The 19444-nt window shown below is 43.8% G+C and overlaps 1 protein-coding gene across 1 annotated transcript; it reads right to left on the bottom strand.

Annotated features, from left to right (window-relative positions):
• Positions 1-3531: 3531 nt before the first annotated feature.
• On the bottom strand, positions 3532-18576 carry LOC311120816 (sodium- and chloride-dependent GABA transporter 3-like; the record flags this gene model as incomplete). Its single annotated transcript, XM_084195390.1, has 5 exons — positions 3532-3664; positions 12228-12309; positions 13058-13198; positions 17284-17418; positions 18375-18576. Coding segments are annotated over 5 exons (693 nt in total), but the record flags the coding sequence as incomplete, so codon positions are not given.
• Between the last annotated feature and the right edge of the window lie 868 nt (positions 18577-19444).

Consider the following 19444-nt stretch of genomic DNA (forward strand, 5'->3'; position numbering starts at 1 on the left):
GAAGGAGAGAGTGTGAGAAAGAGAAAGGCCTAGTTTATAATTGGTCTAATAAAATAATACCAACACATCTCAAACCCACTGCCATTACACCACCCCAGCACATGAGTGAGCAAGTTACAGATCACCCCCCCCCTCCAAAGAAAATGCTAACCTCCCCACCTCCCCCTATGATATTTGTGCGTCAATCACTGATCATTATTCAGGATTCATTCAGGATTATCGGTAATCATGGTAGCATCCACATTAATGTAGAAGTGTTTAAAAACATATTATATTGTTATTTACAATAAAAGTGACTCCAAAATGACACAATACTTTATTTACCATTAATTTGTATTGGGCACAAAATAATCTGAAACACAACCAAAACAAACAGCAAATACATCAAACAAGTTTGTAGAGTCACAGGCTTGATGTAATCATTGTGTGCTATGAATGTGGACCAAATACTACACTTTTTACTACTTTAATACATAAGTGAATTTGTCTCAATACTTTTGGTCCCCTAAAATGGGGGGACTATGTACAAAAAGTGCTGTAAAGAGAGAGAGAGAGAGAGAGAGAGAGAGAGAGAGAGAGAGAGAGAGAGAGAAAGAAATGAGCGAGAGGCGAGGAGAAGGAACTCTGCATGCCCCTCATGAACGCTCTACTTTCCTCTCAGTGAAAGTAGAAATCAATCTTGGACTGTTCCCTAAAGACCCAGCCATGAAGGAGCATTCTTTCGCCTTACTTCACGTTGGGACAAAAGACACTTCAGGAGATATAGGCCTCTGTCGCTGCCGAGTCCCATACATTTTTCCTCACCACATCTCTTCCTTTCTCTTTCCCTCTTCCCCTTCTCATTCTGGCTCATTGAATCTGTTCTACTTTCTTAAAGACTGCAGGGAGAATGGAAGGGACTGGGAGAGAGAGGCACAGAGAGGGGGACAGGGAGAGAGAGGCACAGAGAGGGGGACAGGGAGAGAGAGGCACAGAGAGGGGGACAGGGAGAGATAGGCACAGAGAGGGGGACAGGGAGAGAGAGACACAGAGAGGGGGACAGGGAGAGAGAGACACAGAGAGGGGGACAGGGAGAGAGAGGCACAGAGAGGGTGACAGGGAAAGAGAGACACAGAGAGGGGGACAGGGAGAGAGAGGCACAGAGGGGACAGGGAGAGAGAGGCACAGAGAGGGGGACAGGGAGAGAGAGGCACAGAGAGGGGGACAGGGAGAGAGAGGCACAGAGAGGGGGACTGGGAGAGAGAGGCACAGAGAGGGGGACAGGGAGAGAGAGACACAGAGAGGGGGACAGGGAGAGAGAGAGACAGAGAGGGGGACAGGGAGAGAGAGGCACAGAGAGGGGTGACAGGGAGAGAGAGACACAGAGAGGGGGACAGGGAGAGAGAGGCACAGAGAGGGGGACAGGGAGAGAGAGGCACAGAGAGGGGGACAGGGAGAGAGAGGCAAAGAGAGGGGGACAGGGAGAGAGAGGCACAGAGAGGGGGACAGGGAGAGAGAGGCACAGAGAGGGAGACTGGGAGAGAGAGGCACAGAGAGGGGGACAGGGAGAGAGAGGCACAGAGAGGGGGACAGGGAGAGAGAGGCACAGAGAGGGGGACAGGGAGAGAGAGAGACACAGAGAGGGGGACTGGGAGAGAGAGGCACAGAGAGGGGGACAGGGAGAGAGAGACACAGAGAGGGGGACAGGGAGAGAGAGACACAGAGAGGGGGACAGGGAGAGAGAGGCACAGAGAGGAGGACAGGGAGAGAGAGGCACAGAGAGGGGGACAGGGAGGTTGGAGAGAGGGACAGGGAGAGAGAGACACAGAGAGGGGGACAGGGAGGTTGGAGAGAGGGACAGGGAGAGAGAGACACAGAGAGGGGGACAGGGAGGTTGAAGAGGGGGACAGGGAGCTTGGAGAGGGGAACAGAGAGAGAGAGAGACAGAGAGGGGGACAGAGAGGTTGGAGAGGGGAACAGAGAGAGAGAGACACAAAGAGGGGGACAGGGAGGTTGGAGAGGGGGACAGGGAAAGAGAGACACAGAGAGGGGGACAGGGAGAGAGAGACACAGAGAGGGGGACAGGGAGGTTGGAGAGGGGGACAGAGAGAGAGACACACAGAGAGAGAGAGATACAGAGAGGGGGACAGGGAGGTTGGAGAGGGGAACAGAGAGAGAGAGACACAGAGAGGGGGACAAGGAGGTTGGAGAGGGGAACAGAGAGAGAGAGACACAGAGAGGGGGACAGGGAGGTTGGAGAGGGGGACAGGGAGAGAGAGACACAGAGAGGGGGACAGAGAGAGAGAGACACAGAGAGGGGGACAGGGAGGTTGGAGAGGGGGACCGGGAGAGAGAGACACAGAGAGGGGGACAGGGAGAGAGAGACACAGAGAGGGGGACAGGGAGGTTGGAGAGGGGGACAGAGAGAGAGAGACACAGAGAGGGGGACAGGGAGGTTGGAGAGGGGGACAGAGAGAGAGAGGCACAGAGAGGGGGACAGGGAGGTTGGAGAGGTGGACAGAGAGAGAGAGACACAGAGAGGGGGACAGAGAGAGACAGAGAGGGGGACAGGGAGGTTGGAAAGGGGGACCGGGAGAGAGAGACACAGAGAGGGGGACAGGGAGGTTGGAGAGGGGAACAGAGAGAGAGAGACACAGAGAGGGGGACAGAGAGAGAGAGAGACAGAGAGGGGGACAGGGAGGTTGGAGAGGAGAACAGAGAGAGAGAGAGACACAGAGAGGGGGACAGGGAGGTTGGAGAGGGGAACAGAGAGAGAGAGACACAGAGAGGGGGACAGAGAGAGACAGAGAGGGGGACAGGGAGGTTGGAAAGGGGGACCGGGAGAGAGAGACACAGAGAGGGGGACAGGGAGGTTGGAGAGGGGGACAGAGAGAGAGAGACACAGAGAGGGGGACAGGGAGGTTGGAGAGGTGGACAGAGAGAGAGAGAGACAGAGAGGGGGACAGGGAGGTTGGAGAGGTGGACAGAGAGAGAGAGAGAGACACAGAGAGGGGGACAGGGAGGTTGGAGAGGGGGAGAGAGGCTGGGGTTCTCTGGCTGGATGTTGGCAGCGGCTAGGACAGGGGCCAATATAAGGAGAAGAGGTGCATTCTGTGTAGAGGACAGAGTTAGAGGAAAGATACCACTTGCTTTAACCTTCTAAACACAGGAAGAAGAATTGGGGAGGTTTCAGTATAACACGCCCCCCCCCCCCCCCCCCCCCCCCCCCCACACACACACACACTTCCATTTCACACAACAGGTAAGATACTGAGATCCCTGTCCAAAGAGTTCCATAGCCTTCCATGTAACTCAATTCAATCCGTATTGCAGAAGTGTTGCAGAAGATCTGCTTTATAGCTCGATCGAAATTTAAAGGCGATGTTCGTGTGGGTCCGCGCGACTGCGTTCACAGTAAACGCTACATATGGCGGCTATCGGAAATGACCTTAACATTTGAATGCCGGTTCTTCCGCGATACTTCCGCGATATGGATTGACTCCAGCCCTATGTGTTCAATTTTATAGCAAATTGCAAAAAAAAAAGTGTTACCTTTCCGGTGGATTTGGGTCCTTTCCATATGCAGAAGTAACATATGACCCATGCCAGAGCCAGACACAGAACCAGTTCCCAGCGGAGCTTCCCGATGTGTTCAATCCCACTGGAGATCTTGAGGACACGACGTCTGTTTGAGCAAACAGGAAGAAAGAAAACACAATTAATAAAATGATCTCTTTTAAAGATATCTTTAACGTTGTTTAACATTAGAAATTACATCCTAAACCATGTTGGGGTACAATTCCATTTCAATTGGAGATTTCTGTGAAATGGAATTGACCCCCCAACCCTGACCAAGATATACTGACATATCATTACATGAAAATGTATGCACTCACTAACTGTAAGTCGCTCTGGATAAGAGCGTCTGCTAAATGACTAAAATGTAAATGTAAATATTTCATGTGCGTTATTAATTTGGCCTTGAGTGATTGAGTGTCTGTGTCTACAGTGAGAGAGAGAGGCCTGTAGAGAACTGGGTCCAACACTGGCCATTGATCATCTATGTGTTCCAGAGCCCAGTACTCAGAGAACCCAGGGCCCAGTACCCAGAGAACCCAGAGAACCCAGGGCCCAGTACCCAGAGAACCCAGGGCCCAGTACCCAGAGAACCCAGGGCCCAGTACCCAGAGAACCCAGAGAACCCAGGGCCCAGTACCCAGAGAACCCAGAGAACCCAGAGAACCCAGGACCCAGTACCCAGAGAACCCAGGGCCCAGTACCCAGAGAACCCAGAGAACCCAGGACCCAGTACCCAGAGAACCCAGAGAACCCAGAACCCTGTTGAAACCAGTCTTGTTCTTTCAGTACTCTGGGGTTGGAGAGGCAGCTACTAAGTGCTGCTGGGGTCCTGCCTGGACTAGAGCCAAACGCCACACCTGGCTCTAGCCTGGTCCCAGATCTGTTTAGTGCTGTTTGGCATGACAATGACCATAAGAGTTGAACTAGGGCCACACTGGTCTCAGATCTGTTTGTGATCTATAGCCAACTCTGGGAGTTGTCATGCATGTCAATGACCATAAGAGTTGGCAAGACATCACATGGACATTTGGGACCAGTCTGGCCCTGGTTCAAATCTTCTGGTTTGGGACCAGGCCAGACAGACATCCACAGACAATACCAAGTGACTTCACTATAGTTCAATATGGCTGCCATGGAGTCCATGGACGGACAATGCTGACCTCACAAAACTAGCAAACAACATTTTATAAAATCTGACATCACGATACTGTAAGTAGCATTAAACGAGTCTACTGTAAAATCTGACATCACGATACTGTAAGTAGCATTAAACGAGTCTACTGTAAAATCTGACATCACGATACTGTAAGTAGCATTAAACGAGTCTACTGTAAAATCTGACATCACGATACTGTAAGTAGCATTAAACGAGTCTACTGTAAAATGTGACATCACGATACTGTAAGTAGCATTAAACGAGTCTATTGTAAAATGTGACCAGGCCACTTAGTTATTGTCAGTTCTCCATAAACAACAGATTATAGTACCTTGTGTACAGATGCTATGTCTTCATTTGACCCAGTTTCTCACAGCAGGTAAATAAACCTGCAGCAACAGGAAATGTGAATTGTTATGTGGATTATAATTAATGGACATATTTTGTAGGGGTTGATACATTCGTTAGGGCAAATCAAGTCTGACATTTTAAAGCGGAAATTACAAACTTTAGAAGCCTTTTTAAACCTTGAATACACTACAAGTTATTATTATTATTATTACAAGTTTGCATTTCCTGCTGTGCAGGACAATTCCTGGAACAACAGGATGATCAAATGTAGGTACGGCATCTGTAAAAGTGTAGGAAACTGGTTAACCAGCCGATTCAAACTCCTACTCTGGCTCAATCTGGGAGAGCTACAGTAGGCTAGGCTAACCTCTGAATAGGCTAACCGTAGGATAGGCTAACCTCTGAATAGGCTAACCGTAGGATAGGCTAACCTCTGAATAGGCTAACCATAGGATAGGCTAACCTCTGAATAGGCTAACCATAGGATAGGCTAACCTCTGAATAGGCTAACCATAGGATAGCCTAACCTCTGAATGTGATGTGATAAGGCAGGTAACCAAATAGGATTTTGCTACGGTAGTTTGACTCAACCGGCTCCTAGATTAGACGACTATGAGCGTTAGCTAGCTGCTTGGCATCGTTCCTATAATCGGGTCGTGATTCTCCAGGTTCAGAGAGATATCATACAGTAGCCTTGCCATATCCTCAATAGCTGTGTGTGTGTGTGTCCCAAAACGCACCCTATTCCCTATATAGTGCACTAATTTTGATCAAGGCCCTATGGGTAGTGCACTATATAGGGAACAGGGTGACGTTTGGGGCGGATCCTCACAGTGATACAGAAGCCTTGCCATCTCCTCTATGGCCGCCTGCCCTTTGGCAGCCAGACAGGAATCCTTCCCCCAACAACACAACATGCTGACACGGGCAGATTTGTGTCCCCATCATAACATCTCCGGCTGTGCAAGAGCTCCACTGACGCTGGTAGACACAGAACAATTTAAAATGACTGACAAATTATTAGGGGAATGGTTAAGTATGTCACTTGTAGGCTACAGCAACTTGTTGTCAGTGCTCTTGGGTTGCACACTGAGTTTCCCTCAGTTTGACAGGAATACAGTAGCCAAATCAACAGTAGGCTGGCTACATATACAGTACTGTACTGGAGCCCAGGGTTGGGGTCAATTCCATTTAAATTCCAGTCAATTCAGAAAGTAAACCAAATTCCAATTCCAAATGTTGCTAATTGAAAAGCATTGAAAATGATTGGAATTGGAATTTCACTGTTACTTCCTGAATTGACTGGAATTGAAATGGAATTGACTCTAAATCTGCTGGAGTCACAGTCACAGTAGGCTGGCTACACATACAGTAGCCACATAGATACAGCTAGCTAGGTTGCAATGGAGCCCGCTTCGTCTGGAATAGTTAACAAATGTTTCCAGCGCTGTAGAATCTGTATTTATTACGCTCTTATCTGGAACAATATTGACAATCCGGAGTTCCAATGTTCCAGGTTCGGAGCAGATTGACATGAGGAATAGCTTCGCCGCACTGGTGCCTGATCTCCCTGTGCCTTTATCGCTGGTGTCTAAGATGGCGGTGCTGACTCCAATTACGCTGACTCCAGCAGCGGCTTCGTCATCGAGTTCAGCTCCTTTCCCTCTCTCTGGATCTGACGGGGCACTGCCTGCTGTGGGAGGTCTGGACCTATCGCCGGGAGCAGCGGGCGTACGCTATCTTGCTTCTCGTGGACCCGTGAAAGGTTCAACGAATTGTGTGAGGGGTAGGAATGGCCGGATTTCTCCATTCCCTTCTCCGGCCGTTGTATTGGGCAGTTCAATGGTGAAAAAGGTCTCAGTCCCTGGAGCAAAAGCTTTGTGCTATCCAGAAGCACGAGTACAGGACATCAATAAGCTGCTCCCAAACATGTTAAAACTGCATCAGGAAATTGAATCAATCATAGTTAATGTGGGATTCACTGACATTATGAAGGGCAGCTCAGAACAGCTGAAGATGGATTTTAAAGAACTGATTGGGTCTATGCTTGACACCAACAAACACCCCATAATATCAGACCCTGTGCCCTCCCTAAATCATGGCATTGAACATTTCAGCAGACTTTTAGCCCTCTATAACTGGCTATGAGACTATTGATGCTCTGTGGGTGTAACATTTCTTGACAATTTTGAATCCTTCTGGAAACAAAGCTTGTTTTATAAGGAGGATGGGATCCACCCAAATCATTTGGGTTCCTGGATCCTTTCACAGTGTTATAAGGCTGCGTTGAGACGATAACTTATCAATGACCCAAGCCCAGCTCAATTAATCCCTACCATTGTGACGCTGAGTTGCCATAATGCTTCAGCAAATTTATATTAGCCCAGGGGCGTTGGAAGACACAATGTGGGTAACCTAATTTATGTCCCTCTAACTGCCCTGAATGCCTCTGCTGATCCTACAGCTATTGTATGCAGTAATCATGAGCCTATGAACCAGAGTTATGCTGTTGGCAATGAGGCGGTGTGCCCTAGTAGGACGTCCACTGTGTGCAGCTCACCCTGCACTAACATAAATAACATGAGCATGTCTACTTCTGCTAAGCTTCCCAGTAAATTAATGAAAACAATCAAGCATCCCAGAAAAGTGTTAAAAAAGCCCACGTTAACATATGTATCTTAAGAAACAAGGTTAATAAAATCAATAATTTGCTACAGATGGCATTCATATTCGGACTATCTCTGAAACTCACTTAGATAATACCTTCGATGATTCAGTGGTAGAGATACATGGTTATAACATCTACAGAAAATACAGAAATGCCAATGGTGGAGGTGTTACCGTCGGCAATGTCATTTACAAAATAGCCTCCAACACTCTACTCAGCAAATTGGATGTAGTCTATCACAGTGCCATCAGTTTTGTCACCAAAGCCCCATATACTACCCACCATTGTGACCTATACGCTCTTGTTGGCTGGCCCTCACTACATATTCGTCACCAAACCCACTGGCTCCAGGTCATCTATAAATCACTGCTAAGCAAATCCCTGTCTTATTCTAGCTCACTGGTCACCATAGCAACACCCACCCGTAGTCTACACTCCAGCAGGTATATCTCACTGGTCTTCCCAAAGCCAACACCCCCTTTGGCCGCCATTCCTTCCAGTTCTCTGCTGCCAATGACTGGAACAAACTGCAAAAATCTCTGAAGCTGGAGACTCTTATCTCCCTCACTAACTTTAAGCGTCAGTTGTCAGAGCAGCTTACCGATCACTGCACCTGTACATAGCCATTCTGACATTAGCCCACCCAACTACCTCATCCCCATATTGTTATTTATTTTGCTAATTTGCACCCCAGTATCTCTATTTGCACATCATCTTTTGCACATCTATCATTCCAGTGTTAATTATGAAATTGTAAGTATTTATTTATTGCCTTACCTCCATAACTTACTACATTCGCACACACTGTATATATATATTTTCTGTTGTATTTTGGACTTTATGTTTTGTTTACCCCATATGTAACTATGTGTTGTTGTTTTTATCGCACTGCTTTGCTTTATCTTGGCCAGGTCGCAGTTGTAAATGAGAACTTGTTCTCAACTGGCTTACCTGGTTAAATAAAGGTGCATTTTTTTTTCATTCAGAACCACATTCCTGTAAAGCTTAGAGAGGATCTCATGTTAAATACTGTTGAAGTAATATGGCTACAGGTTCATCTGCCTCACCTAAAGCCCATTCTGGTGGGAAGCTGCTATAGACCACCAAGTGCTAACCGTCAGTATCTGGATAACATGTGTGAAATGCTTGATAATGTATGCGATATCAACAGAGAGGTATATTATCTCGGTGTTTCAATATTGACTGGCTTTCATCAAGCTGCCCACTCAAGAAAAAGCTTCAAACTGTAACTAGTGCCTGCAACCTGGTTCAGGTTATCAGTCAATCTACCAGGGTAGTTACAAACAGCACAGGAATGAAATCATCAACATGTATTGATCACATCTTTACTAATGCTGCAGAAATTTGCTTTAAAGCAGTATCCAACTCCATAGGATGTAGTGATCACAATATAGTAGCCATATTTAGGAAAACCAAAGTTCCAAAGGCTGGGCCTAATATTGTGTATAAGAGGTCATACAATAAGTTTTGTAGTGATTCCTATATTGTTGATGTAAAGAATACATGTTGGTCCGTGGTGTGTAATGAGGAGCAACCAGATGCTGCACTTGACACATTTATGAAATTGCTTATTCCAGTTACTAATAAGCATGCACCCATTAAGAAAATGACTGTAAAAATGGTTAAATCCCCGTGGATTGATGAGGAATTGAGAAATGTATGTTTGAGAGGGATGAGGCAAAGGAACGTCAAATAAGTCTGGCTGCACAACCGATTGGCAAACGCACTGCAAATTGAGAAATCATGTGACTAAACTGAATAAAAAGAAGAAGAAACTATACTATGAAACAAAGAAAAATGATATAAAGAATGATAGTAAAAAGCTTTGGGCAGCTTAAATGAAGTTTTGGGCAAAAAGGCAAACTCAGCTCCATCATTCATTGAATCAGATGGCTCATTCATCACAAAACCAACTTATATTGCCAATTACTTTTTTTCATTGCAAGATTAGCAAATTTAGGCATGACATGCCAGCAACAAACACTGACACTACACATCCAAGTATAACTGATCAAATTATGAAAGACAAGTATTGTAACTTTGAATTCTGTAAAGTGAGTGTGGAAGAAGTGAAAGAATGATTGCTGTCTATCAACAATGACAAGCTGCCAGGGTCTGACAACTTGGATGGAAAGTTACTGACGATAATAGCAGACAATATTGCCACTCCTATTTGCCATATCTTCAGTATAAGCCTACTAGAAAGTGTGTGCCCTCAAATAGCCAACCAATCAGCCTGTTACCAATCCTTAGTAAACTTTTGGAAAAAATGGTGTTTGGCCAGATACAATGCTATTTTACAAATTGACAACAGACTTTCAGCACGCTTATAGGGAAGGTCATTCAACAAGCACAGCACTTACACAAATTACTGATGATTGGTTGAGAGAAATTGATGATAAAAAGATTGTGGGAGCTGTTTTGTTAGACTTCAGTGCGGCTTTTGACATTATCGATCATAGTCTGCTGCTGGAAAAACGTATGTGTTATGGCTTTACACCCCCTGCTATATTGTGGATAAAGAGTTACCTGTCTAACGGAACACAGAGGGTGTTCTTTAATGGAAGCCTTTCCAACAAAATCCAGGTAGAATCAGGAATTCCCCAGGGCAGCTGTCTAGGCCCATTCCCTTTTTCAATCTTTACTAATGACATGCCACTGGCTTTGAGTAAAGCCAGTGTGCCTATGTATACGGATGACTCAACACTATACACGTCAGCTACTACAGCGAGTGAAATCACTGCTACACTTAACAAAGAGCTGCAGTTAGTTTCAGAATGGGTGGCAAGGAATAAGTTAGTCCTAAATATTTCAAAAACGAAAAGCATGGCCATGGCCATGGCTACATGGAACTCTATTCCACATCAGGTAACTGATGCAAGCAGTAGAATCAGATTTTAAAAAACAGATTGAAAATACACTTTATGGAACAGCGGGGACTGTGAAGAGACACACACACACAGGCACAGGCACAGACACACACATACACATGATAACACACGCACTCTACACACACGTACACATGGATGTTGTATTGTAAATATGTGATAGTAGAGTAGTGGCCTGAGGGAACACACTAAATGTATTGGGTGAAGTGTTATGAAATGTAATGTTGTGTAATATTTTTTAAATTGTATATAACTGCCTTAATGTTGCTGGACCCCAGGAAGAGTAGCTGCTGCCTTGGCAGGAACTAATGGGGATCCTTAATAAATACAAAATACAAATACAAATACAGCTACAGTAGCTTAAGTTAAGAATGTCAATTTAAAAGACTGACTATTTATTAGGGGAATGGTTGTTTGCTACTAATTAGTTGCCTACTTTAGCAATGCCATCATATTTCCAGGCCACTGTAGTGTAATGTAGATGAAGCAGTCATTTTCCCCTGTTCAGAACGACTGGGCACCACTCGACTTTCGGACACAACTACAGTGAGATGTCTTTGGAGCGATCATACCAAAGGCGTGACGCGACCTGTGACTGAGGTGCAACCCATTAATATAGTTCGGCCATACAGTATGGTATAGTTCAGCCATACAGTATGGTATAGTTCAGCCACATAGTATGGTATAGGTTAGCCACATAGTATGGTATAGTTCAGCCATATAGTATGGTATAGTTAGTCAGCCATTCAGTATGGTATAGTTCAGCCACATAGTATGGTATAGTTCAGCCATATAGTATGGTATAGTTCAGCCATACAGTATGGTATAGTTCAGCCATACAGTATGGTATAGTTCAGCCATACAGTATAGTATAGTTCAGCCATATAGTATGGTATAGTTAGTCAGCCATACAGTATATTAGAGTTCAGCCATAAAGTATGGTATAGTTAGTCAGCCATATAGTATGGTATAGTTCAGCCATATAGTATGGTATAGTTAGTCAGCCATATAGTATGGTATAGTTCAGCCATATAGTATGGTATAGTTAGTCAGCCATATAGTATGGTATAGTTCAGCCATATAGTATGGTATAGTTCAGCCATATAGTATGGTATAGTTCAGCCATATGGTATGGTATAGTTCAGCCATATGGTATGGTATAGTTCAGCCATATGGTATGGTATAGTTCAGCCATATGGTATGGTATAGTTCAGCCATATAGTATGGTATAGTTCAGCCATATGGTATGGTATAGTTCAGCCATATAGTATGGTATAGTTCAGCCATATAGTATGGTATAGTTCAGCCATATGGTATGGTATAGTTCAGCCATATGGTATGGTATAGTTCAGCCATATGGTATGGTATAGTTCAGCCATATGGTATGGTATAGTTCAGCCATATGGTATGGTATAGTTCAGCCATATAGTATGGTATAGTTCAGCCATATGGTATGGTATAGTTCAGCCATATGGTATGGTATAGTTCAGCCATATGGTATGGTATAGGTCAGCCATACGGTATCAATATAAATGCTGGTACTATACATACAGTATGTATATATATTATAAAATAATGTACTCACTCCCAGAACTCTACGACAGGTGAGGTGGCGTTGGGGTTGAAGGTGAAATTGGTGCCGTTCCTCTGGAAATCCACACAGTTCTCTACAAGGAAACAGACAGTGAACATATCACAGTTCTCTACAAGGAAACAGACAGTGAACATATCACAGTTCTCTACAAGGAAACAGACAGTGAACATATCACAGTTCTCTACAAGGAAACAGAAACAGTGAACATATCACAGTTCTCTACAAAGAAACAGACAGTGAACATATCACAGTTCTCTACAAGGAAACAGACAGTGAACATATCACAGTTCTCTACAAGGAAACAGACAGTGAACATATCACAGTTCTCTACAAGGAAACATACAGTGAACATATCACAGTTCTCTACAAGGAAACAGAAACAGTGAACATATCACAGTTCTCTACAAGGAAACAGACAGTGAACATATCACAGTTCTCTACAAGGAAACAGACAGTGAACATATCACAGTTCTCTACAAGGAAACAGAAACAGTGAACTTATCACAGTTCTCTACAAGGAAACATACAGTGAATATATCACAGTATTGAACAGCATGGAGGTAGATGGCCGGACTAGACTAGAATAGACTATAATAGAATATAATAAGTTATTAAACATCAAACCTACAGTAGTCACTCGTTAAAGAGAGCTCAGGTGAAGCAGGATGAAATGGGTCTCACCTGTGTTCCAGTAGTGATCGCACGAAGCCCAGGGTGGCTCAGTGGTGAAGCAGGATGAAATGGGTCTCACCTGTGTTCCAGTAGTGATCGCACGAAGCCCAGGGTGGCTCAGTGGTGAAGCAGGATGAAATGGGTCTCACCTGTGTTCCAGTAGTGATCGCACGAAGCCCAGGGTAGCTCAGTGGTGAAGCAGTTGAACAGGTAGAAGATAGCCCAGGACAGGATGACCACGTAGTACACATTCAGATGGGCCACGATCACCTGGGTTGCATAGCCAATACCTGCAGAACACACAGAGAGAATACATAGGTATGGACATACAGAGAATACATAGGTATGGACATACAGAGAATACATAGGTATGGACATACTGAGAGAATACATAGGTATGGACATACAGAGAGAATACATAGGTATGGACATACTGAGAGAATACATAGGTATGGACATACTGAGAGAATACATAGGTATGGACATACAGAGAATACATAGGTATGGACATACAGAGAATACATAGGTAAGGACATACTGAGAGAATACATAGGTATGGACATACTGAGAGAATACATAGGTATGGACATACAGAGAGAATACATAGGTATGGACATACAGAGAATACATAGGTATGGACATACTGAGAGAATACATAGGTATGGACATACTGAGAGAATACATAGGTATGGACATACAGAGAATACATAGGTATGGACATACAGAGAGAATACATAGGTATGGACATACTGAGAATACATAGGTATGGACATACAGAGAGAATACATAGGTATGGACATACTGAGAATACATAGGTATGGATATACTGAGAGAATACATAGGTATGGACATACAGGCCAATAACCATCTCAGTGGCCTTATGGCTAGTGTCCACCTTGAGGTTGGAAGGTTGGGTGGTTCAGTCATCCCAAAGACCACCTAAGATGTTGTAATCAGATACTAGATGATTACTTCCAGGATTACTTTTAAATTCAGAAAGGATGGTTTGCGAAACAATTCTTTATGACACCATTGTTTCTGTTTTCTCAATGATCAAATCAGTATTGAAAAAAAGGTGATAGCTTAAGTTCCCGCCTGAGCGAGTGTGACCACAGGTCAGAGACCGTGATGACACACCAAATGTTTTTTGTTGATGTATCGCGGGAAAAGAGCAGGAATAGGCTTTTTTGTAGGTCACAGTCCAAGCTGTGTCTTCCAACGGTGAGACTGCTGTCGGCATCCAAAGATTATACATCCAACTTACAGTAGTTTATCCAACTTTGAATAAACGCTTGGAGGTAAGGACGACAGCAGTGGTGTAGCCTACGGGTGATACGGATATCACTTATTATCGATATCTACATAAGCGCATTGACGTGATTATTCACTCCACTTTATTCTTCATATCCACATCTTGTTGTGCTACAGCCGGAAATTAAAATTGATTAAATTGAGATTTTGTGTCACTGATCTACACACAATACCTCATAATGTCAAAGTAGAATTTTGTTTGTAGAAAATCTTCTAAATTATTATTATTTTTTTTTATGAAAAGCTGAAATGTCTTGAGTCAATGAAGTATTCAACCCCTTTGTTATGGCAAGCCTACATACATACGTTCAGGAGTAAAAATGTGCTTAAATAATATCATCATAAGTTGCATGGACTCAATCTGTGTTCAATAATAGTGATTAACATGATTTTTTGAATGACTACGTCATCTCTGTACCACACACATACAATTATCTGTAAGGTACCTCAATCGAGTAGTGAATTTCATGCACAGATTCAACCACAAAGACCAGGGAGGTTTTTCAATGCTCTCAAAGAAGGGCACCGATTGGTAGATGGGTAAACAAAAACAAAAAAACAGACACTGAATATCCCTTTGAGCATGATGAAGCTATTTATTAGGCTTTGGATGGTGTATCAATACACCCAGTCATTACAAAGCTACAGGCATCCTTCTTAACTCAGTTGCCGGAGAGGAAGGAAACTGCTCACTGGTTTCACCATGAGGCCAATGGTGATTTTAAAACAGCTACAGAGTTTAATGGTTGTGATATGAGAAAACTGAGGATGGGATCAACAACATTGTAGTTACTCCACAATACCTACCTAAATGACAGAATGAAACGAAGGAAGCCTATACATAATACAAAATATTCCAAAACATGCATCCTGTTCGCCACAAGGCACTTAAGTAATACTTCAAAAAATGTGGCAAAGAAATTAACTTTTTGTCCTGAATACAAAGCGTTATGTTTAGGACAAATCCAACACAACACATCACTGAGTACCACACATATCTTCAAGCATGGTGGTGGCTGCATTATGTTATGGGTATGCTTGTCATCGGACTAGGGAGTTTTACATATTTTTTTGAAAATAAACGGAATGCAGCTAAGCACAGGCAAAATCCTAGAGGAAAACCTGCTTCAGTCTGCTTTCCAACAGACACTGGGAGACAAATTCACCTTTCAGCAGGACAATAACCTAAAACATTTAGGCCAAATCTATACTGGAGTTACTTACCAAGACGAATGAATGTTCCTGAGTGGCCTAGTTACAGTTTTGACTTAAATCGGCTTCAAAATCTATGGCAAGACTTGAAAATGGCTTTCTAGCAATCAACAACAATATTGACGGAGCTTGAAGACACTTTTTAAGAATAATGGGCAAATATTGTACAATCGAGGCATCCAAAGCTCTTAGATACGTACCCCAAAAGACTCACAGCTGTAATCGCTGCCAAATGTGTTTCTAACATTCATTGTCCCAGGGGGGTGAATACTTATATGAATGAGATATTTCTTTATTTCATCTTCAGAAAATTAGCAAAAAAATCTAAAAACATGTTTTCACTTTGTCATTATGGGGTATTATGTGTAGATGGGTGAGAGAGAAAAATATATTTAATCCATTTTGAATTCAGGCTGTAACACACACTGTCTGAAGGTACTGTACATCAAGCTGCCTAACGCTACGGAAACAGGAGATAGACTAGTGTCCTGTCCAGGGGGTGTACTGTATATCAAGCTGCCTAACGCTACGGAAACAGGAGATAGACTAGTGTCCTGTCCAGGGGGTGTACTGTATATCAAGCTGCCTAACGCTACGGAAACAGGAGATAGACTAGTGTCCTGTCCAGGGGGTGTACTGTATATCAAGCTGCCTAACGCTACGGAAACAGGAGATAGACTAGTGTCCTGTCCAGGGGGTGTACTGTATATCAAGCTGCCTAACGCTACGGAAACAGGAGATAGACTAGTGTCCTGTCCAGGGGGTGTACTGTACATCAAGCTGCCTAACGCTACGGAAACAGGAGATAGACTAGTGTCCTGTCCAGGGGGTGTACTGTACATCAAGCTGCCTAACGCTACGGAAACAGGAGATAGACTAGTGTCCTGTCCAGGGGGTGTCCTGTATATCAAGCTGCCTAACGCTACGGAAACAGGAGATAGACTAGTGTCCTGTCCAGGGGGTGTCCTGTATATCAAGCTGCCTAACGCTACGGAAACAGGAGATAGACTAGTGTCCTGTCCAGGGGGTGTACTGTATATCAAGCTGCCTAACGCTACGGAAACAGGAGATAGACTAGTGTCCTGTCCAGGGGGTGTACTGTATATCAAGCTGCCTAACGCTACAGAAACAGGAGATAGACTAGTGTCCTGTCCAGGGGGTGTACTTGTACATCAAGCTGCCTAACGCTACAGAAACAGGAGATAGACTAGTGTCCTGTCCAGGGGGTGTACTTGTACATCAAGCTGTCTCACAACAGAAACAGGAGATAGACTAGTGTCCTGTCCAGGGGGTGTACTGTACATCAAGCTGCCTCAGTAACAGAAACAGAAGATAGACTAGCGCCCTGTCCAGGGGGTGTACTTATACATCAAGCTGCCTCACTACAGAAACAGGAGATAGGCTCCTGCTCCTATGAGCTCTTCCGAGGGACAGAGAGAGAAAATACCCAGGAATGGGAAGGTTTAAACAAACACAGACACAAAGAACATACAGGTATGGAAAGTGATTGGAAGAAAACACAGCGAGAATAATGGGATATATACACAAAGATCAATCTAAAACATTGTTTTGACTTCCTTTTTCCCTATGTTGGATAAATGACATCAATCATGACTTTAATTAAAGACAAGAAGATCATTAGATAGATAAACATCAAGCACAATCACCAGGACAGGATAACTACTTAGCTAATACTCGACTGTGATTGTAATCAAGAGAGTGATTGTTGATTGTTTTGTATCATTATGCAGGGAATATAAGCCCGAGAGAAGACTTCAGTGTTAAAAAATTATATTATTTATTTATTATGTATTTGATCTAATAAAAAAAAATATATATAAGGCATTGTTACCCTCAAAGAGCGGGCAGCATTTCCTCCAACATGTGATGCCTCCTTCGCTGGTGAACTGTCCCAGAGCTGTCTCCAGGAAGAACACTGGGATGCCACAGCATATGAAGAAGATAATATAGGGTACGAAGAATGCACCTGGAACACATTGACTAGCGTTAAAAGAACGATTCTTCACAATAATACACATTACGGGCCAGTTTCCCAGAAGACACAGAAGAGGCCAAGTCCTGGAGTAAAAAAAAGAAAAAAGCCTGTTGAATTAAAGATTATACACTGTAAATCCTAGAAGATCTGATATTTTACAGGAGGTTTCAACAGGGGAAACACAAAAGAGACAGATTGGGAGGATCTCTCTCTCATTTGCACATACATTTTTAAACACCAGATTAACATACTATAGCAACTTTAACCCAACAGCTGTAGGAAATAGTGGCGTTCCCATATTAAACACCAGATTTACATACAAATTCGCTACAATGTTATTTACATTTACGTCATTTTAGCAGACGCTCTTATCCAGAGCGACTTACACTTAGTGAGTGCATACATAAAACATTTTCATACTGGCCCCCCGTGGGAATCAAACCCACAACCCTGGCGTTGCAAACGCCATGCTCTACCAACTGAGCTACATCCCCGCCGGCCATTCCCTCCCCTACCCTGGACGACGCTGGGCCAATTGTGCGCCGCCCCCATGGGTCTCCCGGTCGCGGCCAGCTACGACAGTTATAACACAGGTAGGGGAAGCACCACACGTTTCCCAGCACTATGATCTCTCCGGCTAAGAGGTTAAGATCTCTTGGTGTAACCCCCCCTCCCGAATTCGCTGCAATAAAATGTTAATATCTGACCTCCTCTATTCTTATAACAGAGGTAGGGGAAAGAGCCATACTTTACCCAACCCTATGATCAATTGGAATAACAGCTATGGTGTAGCACGTACCCTCCAAATTCTCTACAAGATGATTGAATCAATGTCTTACCTCCTCTATTCTTATAACACAGGTAGGGGAACGGTCATGTTGGGTTGATATTCGCTGGACCCAGGTTCCAGTCCCAGTCAGTTGCTATAATACAGTAGAATATCTTACCTCCTCCATTCTTGTAACATAGGTAGGGGAAGCGCCACACGTTTCCCAGCCCTATGATCTCTCCGGCCACGGACAGGACAAACTCAATCTTGTTGTTCCAGTGGCCCCTCTCGTTGACCGGCTTCTTGTCGTTGGCTGACTCTGGGTCCAGGGCGTCCTCTGGTTTGCCATTGATTACTGAGACTTTCTTCTCGCCTGTCATGGTGTTGCAACAGCCTGAAATGAAACAAATCGATTACACTCTTCAATTAGATTATACCTCTGGTTTAAGGCTATACGGTGATATTGTGATTTTGAAGCATGTTGATGATGCTGCAGCTGGGAGATGTTATATTGGTGGCCGGGGACAGAGTAGAGTAGAGTTAGAGTAGAGTAGAGTAGAGTTAGAGTAGAGTAGAGTTAGAGTACAGTAGAGTTAGAGTAGAGTTAGAGTAGAGTTAGAGTAGAGTAGAGTTAGAGTAGAGTTAGAGTAGAGTAGAGTTAGAGTAGAGTTAGAGTAGAGTTAGAGTAGAGTAGAGTTAGAGTACAGTAGAGTTAGAGTAGGGTTAGAGTAGAGTAGAGCAGAGCAGAGTTAGAGAAGAGGTAGAGTAGAATTATAGTAGTGGTAGAGTATAATTATTGTAGAGTAGTTAGAGTAGAGTAGAGTAGAGTTAGAGTAGAGTCAGAGTAGAGTTAGAGTAGAGTAGAGTAGAGTTAGAGTAGAGTAGAGTTATAGTAGAGTAGAGTAGAGTTAGAGTAGAGTAGAGTTATAGTAGAGTTAGAGTAGAGTAGAGTTAGAGTAGAGTTAGAGTAGAGTTAGAGTAGAGTAGAGTTAGAGTAGAGTTAGAGTAGAGTTAGAGTAGAGTAGAGTAGAGTTAGAGTAGAGTAGAGTTATAGTAGAGTAGAGTAGAGTTAGAGTAGAGTAGAGTTATAGTAGAGTTAGAGTAGAGTAGAGTTAGAGTAGAGTTAGAGTAGAGTTAGAGTAGAGTAGAGTTAGAGTAGAGTTAGAGTAGAGTTAGAGTAGAGTTAGAGTAGAGTAGAGTTAGAGTAGAGTTAGAGTAGAGTTAGAGTAGAGTAGAGTAGAGTTAGAG

The sequence above is a fragment of the Coregonus lavaretus genome (genome assembly GCF_964263955.1).
Source record: "Coregonus lavaretus genome assembly, contig: HAP1_SCAFFOLD_1636, whole genome shotgun sequence".
NCBI classification, from domain to species: domain Eukaryota; kingdom Metazoa; phylum Chordata; class Actinopteri; order Salmoniformes; family Salmonidae; genus Coregonus; species Coregonus lavaretus.